Raw genomic sequence first — 12841 nt, 5'->3', positions numbered from 1 at the left:
GAGCTATTATGGACAAAGTTCTCCGTACAATTTTCTGAGGACTATTTTCATGTGCTAACAACTCATGGTCATGATGATGATTTGTCCAATCAGGCAATGATACAGGCTTTGAAAATCTTGGATAATTTGTTGAGGGTACATGGAAAGATCTTGGGTGACTTTCCTAGCATGCCTCAAATTGATAGATCACAATTACAGATGCTTGAGAATAGTTTGCTTCGAGAGGAGAGAATGTTTGATGTACACAAGCAATCAAACTTAGCCTCAGAGATGGAGAGATTATTAAATGTAGGTCAATTCCATGCTTATCATACAGTTCTAGAAGGTGTTGAATAAAATAGGGGATGTACATTCTTCTTGGATGGGCCTGGGGGGTCAGGAAAACTTTTGTATATAATGCCTTGCTCTCTCGATTACGAGGCCAACAAAAAATTGCACTAGCTTGTGCATCGTCTGGAATTGTTGCATTGCTTCTCACTAATGGAAGAACCACTCATTCACGATTCAAAATACCTATAGAGCTTAATAGCCACTTTACATGTAATGTGAAGGTCACTAGCAATCTTGTAGAACTACTAAAGCAAACCGCTTTGATTGTATGGGACGAGGCCCCCATGATCCATAGACATTCTTTTGAGGCTTTTGATAGAACGTTGCGAGACATCATGCAGAAAGATGTTTTGTTTGGAGGCAAGACACTATTGTTGGGAGGTGACTTTAGACAAATTTTGCCACTTGTTCCAAAGGGGCGATGTGAGGACATAGTGGGGGCGTCGTTGTGCAATTCAAACATATGGAAACAAATAGAGGTTTTGAAATTGACAGAAAACATGCGTTTGGTGGACTCCGCCACAATTCAGACAGAAAGAGTCTTTGCAACATGGGTATTTGACATTGGCAATGGTGATGTGCATGCAGATGCTGACAATGATGATGTCATCATTCCCGCTAACATGCTTTTGGAAGGGAATTCTATTGAAAATTTGATTGATCACATATATGGGAGCATGTCTTATGTTGATAATTTTGCTAACTTCTTCAAAGAGCGAGACATTCTTGTGCCAAAAAATAAAGAAATTGTTATGATAAACAGTCTTGCTTTGAGATGGCTACCAGGTGTAAGCAAAGAGTACTTGAGTGCAGACTCCCTTTGTTCAAATGAGGACCAAATTCACCACTTATATACACTTGAGTTTCTAAATAACTTAGATCTTGGGGGTGGATATCCACCGCATGTACTAAAATTAAAAGAAAATTCCCCAATCATGTTGTTGCGTAATTTGGATGTGAGGCGTGGTTTGTGCAATGGTACAAGGCTTATATGTAGACAACTCTATGGTAGAGTTTTAGAAGCAAAGATAATCACAGGCAAGAATGCTGGGGATATTGTGCTGATACCACGGATTGATTTTGTCACCACAAGTTCTTTGGGTCTTCCTTTTGAAATGAGACGACGATAATCCCTGTCAAGCTTGCATTTGGAATGACTATCAACAAGGCACAGGGGCAAACACTTGGAATCTTGGGACTATATTTGGCATCACCTGTTTTTAGCCATGGACAGTTGTATGTGGCTATGTCTCGTGTAAGATCTTCAAATGCCATCAAGGTTGTGGTTGACAATAGAAAGTTACAAAGTAATGATTGGGTTTTATCAGCTTCTGCAAGGACTCCAAATATTGTTTAGAAAGAGGTGTTGCAATTGACAACCAGATGATCTTTGTATGTTGCTGTCTCCTTGGAATAGTGAATTGTTTGTATTCATTTCATAGATTAACAATTTCTCACAAATAATGACATTTCCATGATCTTATTGCCTTTTCTTTCTTGTGATGGCAGATGGATCCTCAACGTGCCATTTCATATGTTGTAGGTCGTGCACCTCAAATGGTTCAAAGTAAGTTTTTGCTTGTGTGCATATTTTGACATTGGTTCTTACTCTCATCATCGCCATATACATTTTGCTTTGTCATTTTTTAGATCCCCTTCGTTGGCGTGGACACGCATCTACAAATACAATGGTTCATGTTTTGGAGAACTCTGGTGTTTTAGGATAATATATAGTCTTTGTGACTGTAGCATTAGCCGTAGAATTGTTTCAATAAGTGTGCCAACTAACAATTTTTATTTTTAATGCACGCAATGTTGCACATTTTCACATGTACTTATTGGCCTTTACGAGTTATCATTATACCTTGGGCAATTGTCATCTTTTACACTTGGATATTACCATGTTGCATTCGAACACAATGAGAATGGTGACCAAATAGTTGCCACAATTTGGTTTGTTGGCTTCCAGCTTCCTATCAATGCAACTCTCCGCTTTATAGGCTTTGATGAGCAGTACCGACTTAGGGTTTTTACTCAAGTCGATACACCACGCCAAATACGTCATCATTTGGTAGAATTTGGACCTTGGATGTTTAGAGCACGTACTAGAATTTGTAGGAGACTACGATTTTGAGTTATTAATATAAGGTTATGGTATTTGAAGAATGTAGTAGCAAGGATGCTTGGTGCAAATGCTTCTATTGCACCTTCATTTTTAGTTGAAACAAATAATTGATATTTGATTGTCCGTGGTCATGCCGATTGTTGTTTGAAATAGATTTTGAGTCAAATTGTGTTTATTGATTGTAGTGATGAATCTCTCAAGTGTGATAGGTAGTCCCGAACTATACTGACTGTGAAGCGGCCCATAGAAAAATATGCAAACTTCTTCCATATTAAAAAGGCAGGTCAACCTTTATAAGGAGGCATTCAATTGGGAAATGAGTAAGATGTATATCGAAAAGCCATCTTGACTTCGCGATTAGTTTTTGATTCATCTTGCTCTCTCTCTCTCTCTCTCTCTCTCTCTCTCTCTCTCTCTCTCTCTCTCTCTCTCTCTCTCTCTCTCTCTCTCTCTCTCTCTCTACAATAAAGAGAGAGATAGAGGGGGGTTGCATAATGAAAAGAGGACATGTATTTTGTATTAAAACCAGGATTCTTCTATGGGCGTAAAGCACCCATGTGCCCATGAGAGAGTGAGAGAGAGTTGGATAATGAAAAGAGGACATATATTTTATATTAAAATCAAGATTCTTCTATGGATGTAACGGACCTATGTGTCCCTGAGAGAGAGAGAGAGAGAGAGAGAGAGAGAGAGAGAGAGAGAGAGAGAGAGAGAGAGAGAGAGAGAGAGAGAGAGAGAGAGCTACTATACCCCCAAGAAAAAGCTCGAGAGCAAGACATTACGATTCAAAATCGCAATGAAAGAGTCGCAATGAGTTGCAAATGAGGTCACAAACAACTATCATTTGAGAAATAATTCTTATTTTACCGCAAAGCGGCCAAAGAAAAGTGGGACAGACCGGCCGGGAGGCCGGTCTGTAACACTAGTGAGAAGAAAGGTGCTTGACTATAGACGAGAGAGAGAGAGAGAGAGAGAGAGAGAGAGAGAGAGAGAGAGAGATTACTTGCGGCCTTTATTGGTGTGACACGAAAATGAGAAGAAAGGTGCTTGACTATAGACGTGAGAGAGAGAGACAGAGAGAGAGCAAGTTGAAGTGGTTTTGGGACGCGCGATTGGGATGGGGAGAGTAAGCTGTGCTGCTAAATGCATAGCGAGCAGTGCATGCTAAGAAATGATGGGGATTGAGAGAGGAAAGAGGGGGGAAAAATAATCGATTGAAAGTGCAGTGTACATGGTCCGCCAAAAGGCTAGCCAAATGCAGACCATCTAAACTAAACCCAATAGACAAGACAGGAACATGCAAACAATAGTTGCTCTCATTCGGCGATAGGGAATTGCAGACGAAGTAGGTGATGGAAGTAGTGAATGTTAAGCCATGTAGCTGGTGGTCTCTTTTGGTTGCCGCCCCTCCTACCATGCACGGTGTTGAGTGTGTGTTGGCGGCTGGGCGATGGCATGTAAAGTGTGCTCTATCCAAAAAGGTGGCACCACTTAGCTCTCATTCGGCGATAGGGAATTGCAGACGAAGTAGGTGATGGAAGTAGTGAATGTTAAGCCATGTAGCTGGTGGTCTCTTTTGGTTGCCGCCCCTCCTACCATGCACGGTGTTGAGTGTGTGTTGGCGGCTGGGCGATGGCATGTAAAGTGTGCTCTATCCAAAAAGGTGGCACCACTTAGCTGGAAAGCATTCAAAAGGTTGGTTGTGTCTGAGGGAGCTAGAGAGAGAGACACACATAAATTGTGTCTGTGTGGCCGCCAATTCGCTAGAGAGAGAGAGAGAGAGAGAGTCTTTGGACAGCATCTGTATATATATATATAGATAGATAGAGAGAGAGAGAGAGAGTTGAACGACTGTGAGGTTGATAGACGATGGCAACTACAAGTTGAGAAGGGTGGTTGGTTGGTAGGTGTGCACGTTGGTGCAGCCAAACTTGGTCCGCCCACGGATACAAGCAGGTGCACGGAGGTTTGCAAGCAGATGGCACGATGCTTGAGCAGTTGCTTGATGCAGGGTTCAGCAAGTCCTAAGTTGATGTGTATGTCACATGTGGCATTTAGCATGGCAAGGAGTGGTGGCTTGAATCAATCGATGCTCGTGGCAATTGTGCTATTCTCGGCGAGGTTTTCTTCATCCAAAAAACGTTTTTTTGTGGAGGTAGACTATGATCATTTGTGGCCATGAGCCGTCAACACGAGGAAGGGTTCTTTTTTTATAAGGTTATGCGATGCGGATCACGACGCCATCCGCCAACGACCATGGCCATTTCTTCAATTCAAAAGGCAAGGGGAGGCCATAATTTTGCGGCTCAAAGACTATTGACATGAAGTGCCAGGGCAGCGCTTTTTTGGGCATCTGCAATTGGAGGTTGCAAGCGTGTGTGAAAGGGGGTTACGCCAAAGATTTTTTTAGTAAAGATAAAGGTTAACCTAAAAAAAGAAACCAAATATAGCTGGCAGCTTTTCTGCAGTTTGCATTGGAAAAGGGCCACGCCACCACATATGGGAAAGGGCGGGATAAGGAGCCATCTGGGACGTGAGCATACCAGGGGCTGCATGATGATATGGAGATAAGAAGGTTCCACGCCAAGCGGGAGCAGGAGAGGGACCTCGATGAGCAGGAGAAGGGCCACTGGGCTAAGAAGGTAAGGGGAGGCCGCCATCAGAGGGGAACTGCCTGTTGTACAAGGAAGCGCTGCTAAGGAGGGGCCCATGATCAGAAGGGCTTGATGGCACAGGACTAAGGGCCGGGACTGAGGGCCGGTAGTGGCGACGTGACACAGGGGCCAAGAAGCATAAGGAAAGGTGAGGATGCCAGCTGTAGGGGACGACTCCCTCATGGGCTAAGAGCCGTCAGAGGGTGTTGAGAGCCGTGACCTGAGGATCCACCTGCACTGAAGGGAGAAAATTGAGACCTTGTAGGTCGCCAAGGAACCAAGGATCGGACGCTATTGCAGGGTGAGAAGAGACCATGGGTAATTAAAGTAGCCAAGAGCCACCAATTAGGATTGGCCTTGGAGTAGAGTGACCACCTGCAAATCATAAGGGGAAGTATAGTAGAAGAAGCCGCCAGGCGGGAGCAAGGAAGAAAGGTTGGAGGCTGTTCGTGTTCGGGAGGAAGGAAGCAGTTATGCTCCAAAACACTTGTGTTATGGGCTCCATCATTGCCCAACTTTTTAACAGGACATTGCCATGATATGGGGTTCTTTCACTTGCAAACCAATGATTATCTTCGCTCCTCCTCATGTCTCGTCATGGATCAACCATATGTGTGTTTTCGGGGTGTGTCAAGTGCGTGAGTTTACCTTATGGAGAAACATTATAGGCTGCCAAGCGGGTTCTTTTTTGCATAGGAATTTGAGAATGTCAAAAGTTTTATAAGTGTTGAATGGTGTGAAATCTGGATGTCGAGGTTGTGTTGTTTGGTATAATTTGCTTTGAAAGGGGTAGAAGCTTAAGCTAAGATTGCTTGCTTTGTGGTCGGGTGTTTGCAGTTAGGGATGGTTGGGTACGGGCTTGGGCAGTAATTGTCAGTATAGAGTGGGTCTTTGTGTGTGTTTTAAATAGGGGATAGGGATATTGTGAAATCACTAGGCTATATAGAGGCATTCAGATTGTGTGCTTGTTGTTTTCTCATTTCCCCCTTTCCATCTTGTGGTGCCCCCACTGAAGATCACACTGATCGCTCAAGTGATGGCGTGGTGCAATAACATGGTGCAAGATTGTGAATTAGTGTTCTCAAATGAGCAAGATGTTGAAGATTGGATGTCAGATGTGGAGCTCTGGATGTTGTCAATGCGAATGGTGGCCGATGAAGCCAAGTCAAGGGCTATGCCTTTGGTGATGCAAGGGAAGGCCAAAGCTTGGTTCGAGGGGTTAGAAGATCCCGATCAGCAGTCATGGAAGGTGGTTCGAGCTTGGTTTATCCAAGACTTCAAGCAGAGAATTTTGCCTGCAGAATTGGACGCAAAATTGAAGGTTTTGAAGCAAGATGTAATTGGTGAGTTTGCAATTTTTATAAAGCAATTTGAAGATATTTGGCAGCAATAAGAAGCTGCTACCATCAGTCCCGAGGCAACGACTACTGGAAGTTAGAGAGGTTTTTGGAGTGCTTACATCCCAAGATTAGAGAGAAGGTTGAGCTTGCCGAAGTGGAAAGTTATACAAATGTTGTCTGCTTAGCCAAGGCAAAGAGCAAGAAAGCAAAAAAGAAGCTGGAAACGGGCTTGTTAAAGCCCACAGATTATGGTCTTGTTTCAACGGCAGCGGTGCAACATACAATGAAGCCACATGCTGCTTCAAGCATCCAAGAAGCATTCATTTTGCCATGGGTAAGCCATAATGATCCATTTATTCCTTTGGTTCCTCTTGTTTGTCATGCATTTATACAAGAAGCAGATAACCTCATCAACAAAGGTGAGAGATTTGTCAAACAGGATATACATGAAGAAAAGATGGTTGATGGACAAGCTTTTGTGGAGCAACATGAAGATGAAGATGAGCTTACAAAATCGGTTTATGGCGAGGAGGATCCAGATTCAAGCTTTTGGGAGTCGAGCATTGGTGACAACTGGAGGATGAGTCCACATCCATAGATAGGCAAGCCGACACAGGTCATGTGAACAAAGGTGCAAAGCAAAGCAAGGGAGTTGGGCAGCCTTGCCCTGTCAAGCATGCTGAAGAGTCTCATATTGTTCCAATTGTCGAGGTGGCTTGTGAAGTAGAAACTCTTGAATCATGCATTGCAGAGCCAGATGTTGAAGCTTGGACAACAGCAGGGATTGAAGAACAAGGCAATGGTATGTATGAAGAGCATGTAGGCTTGGCAATACAGCACGTAGACATAGGTGACAAGGTATTACAAGGTTATGCTATGATATTGGTTGATATGCTATTGAAGATTGCTTTGCAAGGCGTTATGCATTGGCTTTGTTACCGACATGAGGTGGATTGTGCTATGGAGTTCTCTTTAGCAAGTCGCAAAGCAAGTACCTATGATACAGGTGCTTCAAGTGATGCTATACTTGCTTATGATGTATATGAAATCTTATGGGTACATGATGCTAAAGATCTGTGCTATCAAAGGCACGGGTGGCCTACATATGGCTTTGTAGGTGGAAGCAAAGGATGGGATATGTCTTATTTACAGGTTAAGGGTTATGGCCAATGCCATCAGTTTGACCCAGGTGGTGATTGCCATGGTTTATGTGGGACAAGGTGCTTTGCTTTTTATCAAGGTGGAGTTCACATTTTGCTTGATGGAATTCTTCGCTTTCCATTTGACCCGGAGGGTTGTGCAGACGAAGTCTTCTTTCTATATCTCTACCTTAGATATGCCATTGCTATATATCCACTTTTTTTCTGTCATCTCATTATATAGATATTGTCTATACCATCTTATCTCATGCAATCATATTTTACCTAAATAATGTAAGGGTTGAGCATGAATGCGCAACTAGGGGGTAGGCAACCAAACTTGGTCCGCCCACGGATAAGTCAGAAGCAGTTGCACGGAGGTTTGCAAGCAAATGGTACAATGCTTGAGCAGTTGCTTGATGCGGGATTCAGCAAGTCCTAAGTTGATGTGTATGTCACATGGGGCATTTAGCATGGCAAGGAGTGGCGGCTTGAATTATTCGATGCTCGTGGCAGTTGTGCTATTCTCGGTGAGGTTTTCTTTATCCAAAAAACGTTTTTGTGGACGTTTTTGTGGAGGTGGACTATGATTATTTGTGGCCATGAGCGTCGACACGAGGAAGGGTTCTTTTTTTTTGAAGGTTATGCAATGCAAATCACGAGGCCTTCTGCCAATGACCATGTCCATTCTTTCAATTCAATGGGCAAGGGGAGGCCATAATTTTGCGGCTCAAAGACTATTGACATGAAGTGCCAGGGCAGCGTTTTTTTGGGCATCGGCAATTGGAGGCTGCAAGGGTGTGTGAAAGGGGTTACGCCAAATATTTTTTAGGAAAGACAAAGGTTAACCTAAAAAAGGAAACCAAAGATGGCTGGCAGTTTTTCTACAGTTTGCATTGGAAAAGGGCCGTGCCACCACAAATGGGAAAATCATCGGCTTGCATGGAGGTGGTGTAGCGCTACAGTTGCATGGCAAGCAAGGCCGTCAGTAAGGCAGGATAAGGAGCCATCTGGGACGTGAGCATACCAGGGGTTGCATGGCGATATGAATATAAGAAGGTTCCACGCCAGGCGGGAGCAGGAGAGGGACCTCGACGAGCAGGAGAAGGGCCACTGGGCTAAGAAGATAAGGGGAGGCCGCCATTAGAGGGGAGCTACTTGTTGTACAAGGAAGTGTTGTTAAGGAGGGGCCCATGATCAGAAGGAATTGATGGTGCAAGACGGAGGGCCACCAGCAGTGGCGACGTGACATAGGGGCCAAGAAGCATAAGGAAAGGTGAGGATGCCAGTTGTAGGGGATGACTCCCTCATGGGCTAAGAGCCATCAGAGGGTGTTGAGAGCCGTGACCTAAGGAGCCACCTGCACTAAAGGAAGAAAATTAAGATCTTGTAGGTCGCCAAGGAACCAAGGATCAAACGCTATTGCAGAGAAAGAAGAGACCATGGGTAATTAAAGTAGCCAAGAGCCACCAATTAGGATTGGCCTTGGAGTAGAGTGACCACCTGCAAATCATAAGGGGAAGTATAGTAGAAGAAGCCTTGGCTAAGATAAGACAAGTTTTGTAAGCTATTTTCAAGTTTTTGGATAATAGAACAGAGAATGAGCTAATGGCACTCACTTCTCTCCTTCTCGCCCTTCCTACTCCCTCCCCAGTTGTCACATTGCAGTGTCGTCTATTGCCTTGCAACCGCAGGTAAGAGCTCTACGTGTTGACGTAAAAATTTCATGGTAATCCGTAGCCTTTGGCGTCACCTACCAGTGGCCTAATTTCACCATAAGTAAGAATTTAAGCTAGAAAATCATAAAATAAGCATAGGTGCGGTATTGGGGCATCCTTGTTAAGCATTTAGATGCATTCTGGGTCAAAAATGACTAAGCCAAAAACTCACTGCTGTTACTAATCGTGATTTTTTCACTTGACCTAAAGTGAGATTTGAAACCATAAGCAAGAGAACTTTAAACATGTCCTAGAAGTTTCATAATGTTTGGATGTCGTTTGATGCTATAACGATTATGATTTTTTTGTCGATTAGTGACTAGCTTTTGGTGATTTTTGTCATTTGAATGTAGACTGAGTTAGATACGAGTTGTATGTTGTTTTCCACGAGATTGACAACCTCTTGTAGACTCTATGTACTAGTCGAGTCAGCTTCATCCCATGGTTTGACAATTATGTTCGTGGTTCTCGCTATGTCTGCAATAAGATAGGAGTGAGGTTAAAAACCCGACCCACATTTGGCACCGCTGCCGGGGATCGAAGAGACCTAAACTAGGGAAAACACAAGCATCTTGTATAGTTGTCCTTTAACTTTCTCTAGGATCACCTAGAGTCAAAATTTTCTCTTTAAAACCGCATAGCTTTCTTTTACTGTGTAGAGGTAGCTTGGAAGTAATTGTACTTGCTAAGTATCTTTTAGGATTGTAGGATTAGATTAGGATTTTGAGAATGATTGATGGACGAGAAAAGTCTTAACATCAAGGCTCAAAAAACCATAATAAAAAAAAACGAGTGTTTATGGACACTTTCCACAACCCCATTGCAATAGAACCTAGGATTAGGGTAAGTAGAATCTAAAATGGGATCTCAGAACATTGCTCTCTCAAGAAGAATCAATTGTGAGTTGTTTATGTGAAGTTGCAAAATTTTAGGTCTACGGTTTGAAACAGCACTAAAAGACTGTCAACCACTGAATCTGGTTGGAGATTATACTTTAAAAGTTGTATGAACTAGTGGGTAAGCTTAAGGACACATTTGAAGTAAATTTTCAAGAGTTTGCAAAAACTCAGATTATTTACGTTTTCTTGACATTTTAGGCCAAATTAAGTTTTGACTTGATTCAGAGGCTTAAAATAGATCATAAAAAGATTGTCCACTGAAAAAGTTAAAAAAATTTGTTCATTTTGGGCCAAAAGTAAACAATCACGATTATTTACTTTCAGCTCAAAATGAACCAAGGTTGATGTCAAAGACTCTATGCATGTGTACAAACATCTTTTGTAAAGGCCCATAGAATTTGGATCACCGAACTGACCAAAACCTTGATAAAAACTGGAATTTGTATTGATTGTCAAGAACTTAAATCTGACTTGGGAAAATCTTGTTCAAACTTAGTGAAACTTGACTCGGAGGCTTATATTGAAGTGTTAAACAAGTGTACATGCTCTGTTGACCAAAAAGATGCAAAACTTTGCCAGAAGTAAATAATCGTGATTATTTACTTTTGTCCCATTTCTCAACTTTTTTTACCAACCCAGCATACCACTAGTTTTAGCATGTTATATTAAGCCCACAAATCAAGTTTGGTAAGATTTGGATCATTGAAGTGAAAATTGTGGCCAAATTTGTAAAGTCAATCTAAAGGCACAAAACTGTTGATCAACTGAACAGGGATTATCCAAACTTGATGAAACTTGGCTAGGGGCCTTAAGTTGAGCTACTTAACCATTCTGCGTCAACATCGTGGCAAAAAGTTGCACAAAAATACGAGAAGTAAATTATTGCGATTATTTACATCTGCTATAAAATTCGACATTTTTGCATATTTGAGCATACCTCAAGGACAAGCATATCAAGTAGAGTCCACAAATCAAATTTGGTGAAATTTGAATCACAAAAGTGAGACTTAAGCCAGATCCTCAAAAACTGAGTCTACAGACACGAAACAGTTGATAACTTGGATAAATTTTGTTCAAACTCAGTGAAACTTGTCCAGAGACCATAACAAGTTGAATACCTGGCAAAACAAGAGTGCAAAAATTTGAGAAAAGTAAATAATCGCGATTATTTACTAATGAGACACAGAGAGAGAATTTTGAACCTTTGAGCTTGTACAGTATTAGAACAACATAATACAAGGCCACTGGTAAACTTTGGGTTCAATCGGATCCAAATTAATACATGTTCACTCAATTTCCAGGTTGCAGATTAGTCCTTTGGCTTTTTGCAAAAGTAGAATTTGAAAGTCTCAATTGCTGACTCACTTAGCTCAAATTGAAGTAATATACATAGACCAGTCACAATAGTTAGCAAAAAAAATTGTACAGTCTTTGTGAAAGAATAGCTAACTTGATTAAAATTGATACAAGAATCAGGTTGCAGACAAGGAATTTAAAGCTTGACAAGAGTTGCACTAGAGTCAAGTGGAAGAAACTGATAACAAGTCAATCCAATGGTAAGTACTCTATCCAGGGCTTCACAAGTCTATACGAACCTTAGATCTGGTCGTCTACTAGCAAACCAAGGCATATTTGGAGAGACTGCTAGTAGAGTATCTACCGAAGAGAGTGTGAATCAAGGCAATCACTTGGGACACTATCGAAGAAGTCAAACACTTTTTTAGAATCAACATCTGAAATGTTTTCCTATTCAACTCATTCAGGAACCTGAACGACAATGCGTTATAAGCACATACTCACATTTCATAAGACGAATGACCATGGACAGGTTTACCTGGATCCTAATGAAGAGTATGCCATTTGCATTGATGACCATGACATGGAGTTTGAAGAGGAAATAAGGGCAAATAACCAAGGAAAAATGTATATAGATAGAAACGGGACTCGATATTTAAAAGTTGAAAACCCTGATGTGATAGACAAACGGGGATTAAGGGTGAATATACTCATTCCAGATATGGAAACAAAAGAAGGACCACCGACTTTAGAATTCAAGGGAGACGATCAAGTTGATTTGAAGCCTTTGAAAGTAGGATCGGAGTCTACTGCTGGGAGGATAGAAACGTCAAGGATCTTCTATGGACTTCTCATGCCAAATCAGGACAGTTAACACCCATGAAGATCATCTATATCTTCAAAATCAAAGACAAGGGTTCAGCAGATCTACCAACATACCTATTTAAAAATTGTTATAACAATAACTTTGTAATGATGAGTCCTGAGGAGGTAGAACATACCAAATACCAAGGGTACTCTATAAGCGATAGGCCAATGACCAAAAACTATTCCAAAAGAGGAATTCCGTGAGAGATCTTTTGGGAGCAATGCTAAAAACCCAAACCTACCTCATCACAAAGAAACCCGCGTGACATAAAGCTAGTCCAGGGCTACATGAGTCACTATTCCAACAGATTGGTTTGAAGGACTCGGGACAGGACCAACTGCCAGGAGACCTGGAGTTGAACCAAATAGACGTGTCAGACCAGCTGATTTTCTAATATGGGTCAAAAAATACAGTGGATCTGGGGATCCATCTGACCATTTAGCAAGCTTTAAGCAAGTGCTAAGAGCAGAAA

At 42.0% G+C, this 12841-nt stretch overlaps 3 protein-coding genes across 3 annotated transcripts; all 3 read left to right on the top strand.

The window, feature by feature from the left end:
• Nucleotides 1-344: 344 nt before the first annotated feature.
• Nucleotides 345-1460, top strand: LOC147425430 (uncharacterized). The gene has a single exon (XM_086500061.1). The coding sequence runs from the start codon at nucleotides 345-347 to the stop codon at nucleotides 1458-1460; it is 1116 nt and encodes a 371-aa protein (XP_086356187.1).
• A 3507-nt stretch (nucleotides 1461-4967) lies between these two features.
• Nucleotides 4968-7063, top strand: LOC147425429 (uncharacterized). The gene has a single exon (XM_086499778.1). It carries the CDS (start codon nucleotides 6146-6148, stop codon nucleotides 6500-6502), a length of 357 nt encoding a protein of 118 aa, XP_086355904.1. The 5' UTR covers nucleotides 4968-6145; the 3' UTR covers nucleotides 6503-7063.
• Nucleotides 7064-7240: 177 nt separating this feature from the next.
• On the top strand, nucleotides 7241-9388 carry LOC147425428 (uncharacterized). The gene has a single exon (XM_086499777.1). The coding sequence runs from the start codon at nucleotides 7254-7256 to the stop codon at nucleotides 7830-7832; it is 579 nt and encodes a 192-aa protein (XP_086355903.1). The 5' UTR covers nucleotides 7241-7253; the 3' UTR covers nucleotides 7833-9388.
• The last annotated feature ends 3453 nt before the right edge of the window (nucleotides 9389-12841 follow it).

This window comes from Adiantum capillus-veneris, chromosome 25 (genome assembly GCF_014529385.1).
Source record: "Adiantum capillus-veneris isolate H3 chromosome 25, ASM1452938v2, whole genome shotgun sequence".
In the NCBI taxonomy this organism is placed as follows: domain Eukaryota; kingdom Viridiplantae; phylum Streptophyta; class Polypodiopsida; order Polypodiales; family Pteridaceae; genus Adiantum; species Adiantum capillus-veneris.
This window is presented reverse-complemented; position numbering and strand designations above follow the sequence as displayed.

Bases quoted from the DNA above. Each gene is read 5' to 3' on its own strand.
- LOC147425430 (XM_086500061.1), top strand. From the start codon at position 345: ATGTACATTCTTCTTGGATGGGCCTGGGGGGTCAGGAAAACTTTTGTA.
- LOC147425429 (XM_086499778.1), top strand. From the start codon at position 6,146: ATGGCGTGGTGCAATAACATGGTGCAAGATTGTGAATTAGTGTTCTCA.
- LOC147425428 (XM_086499777.1), top strand. From the start codon at position 7,254: ATGTATGAAGAGCATGTAGGCTTGGCAATACAGCACGTAGACATAGGT.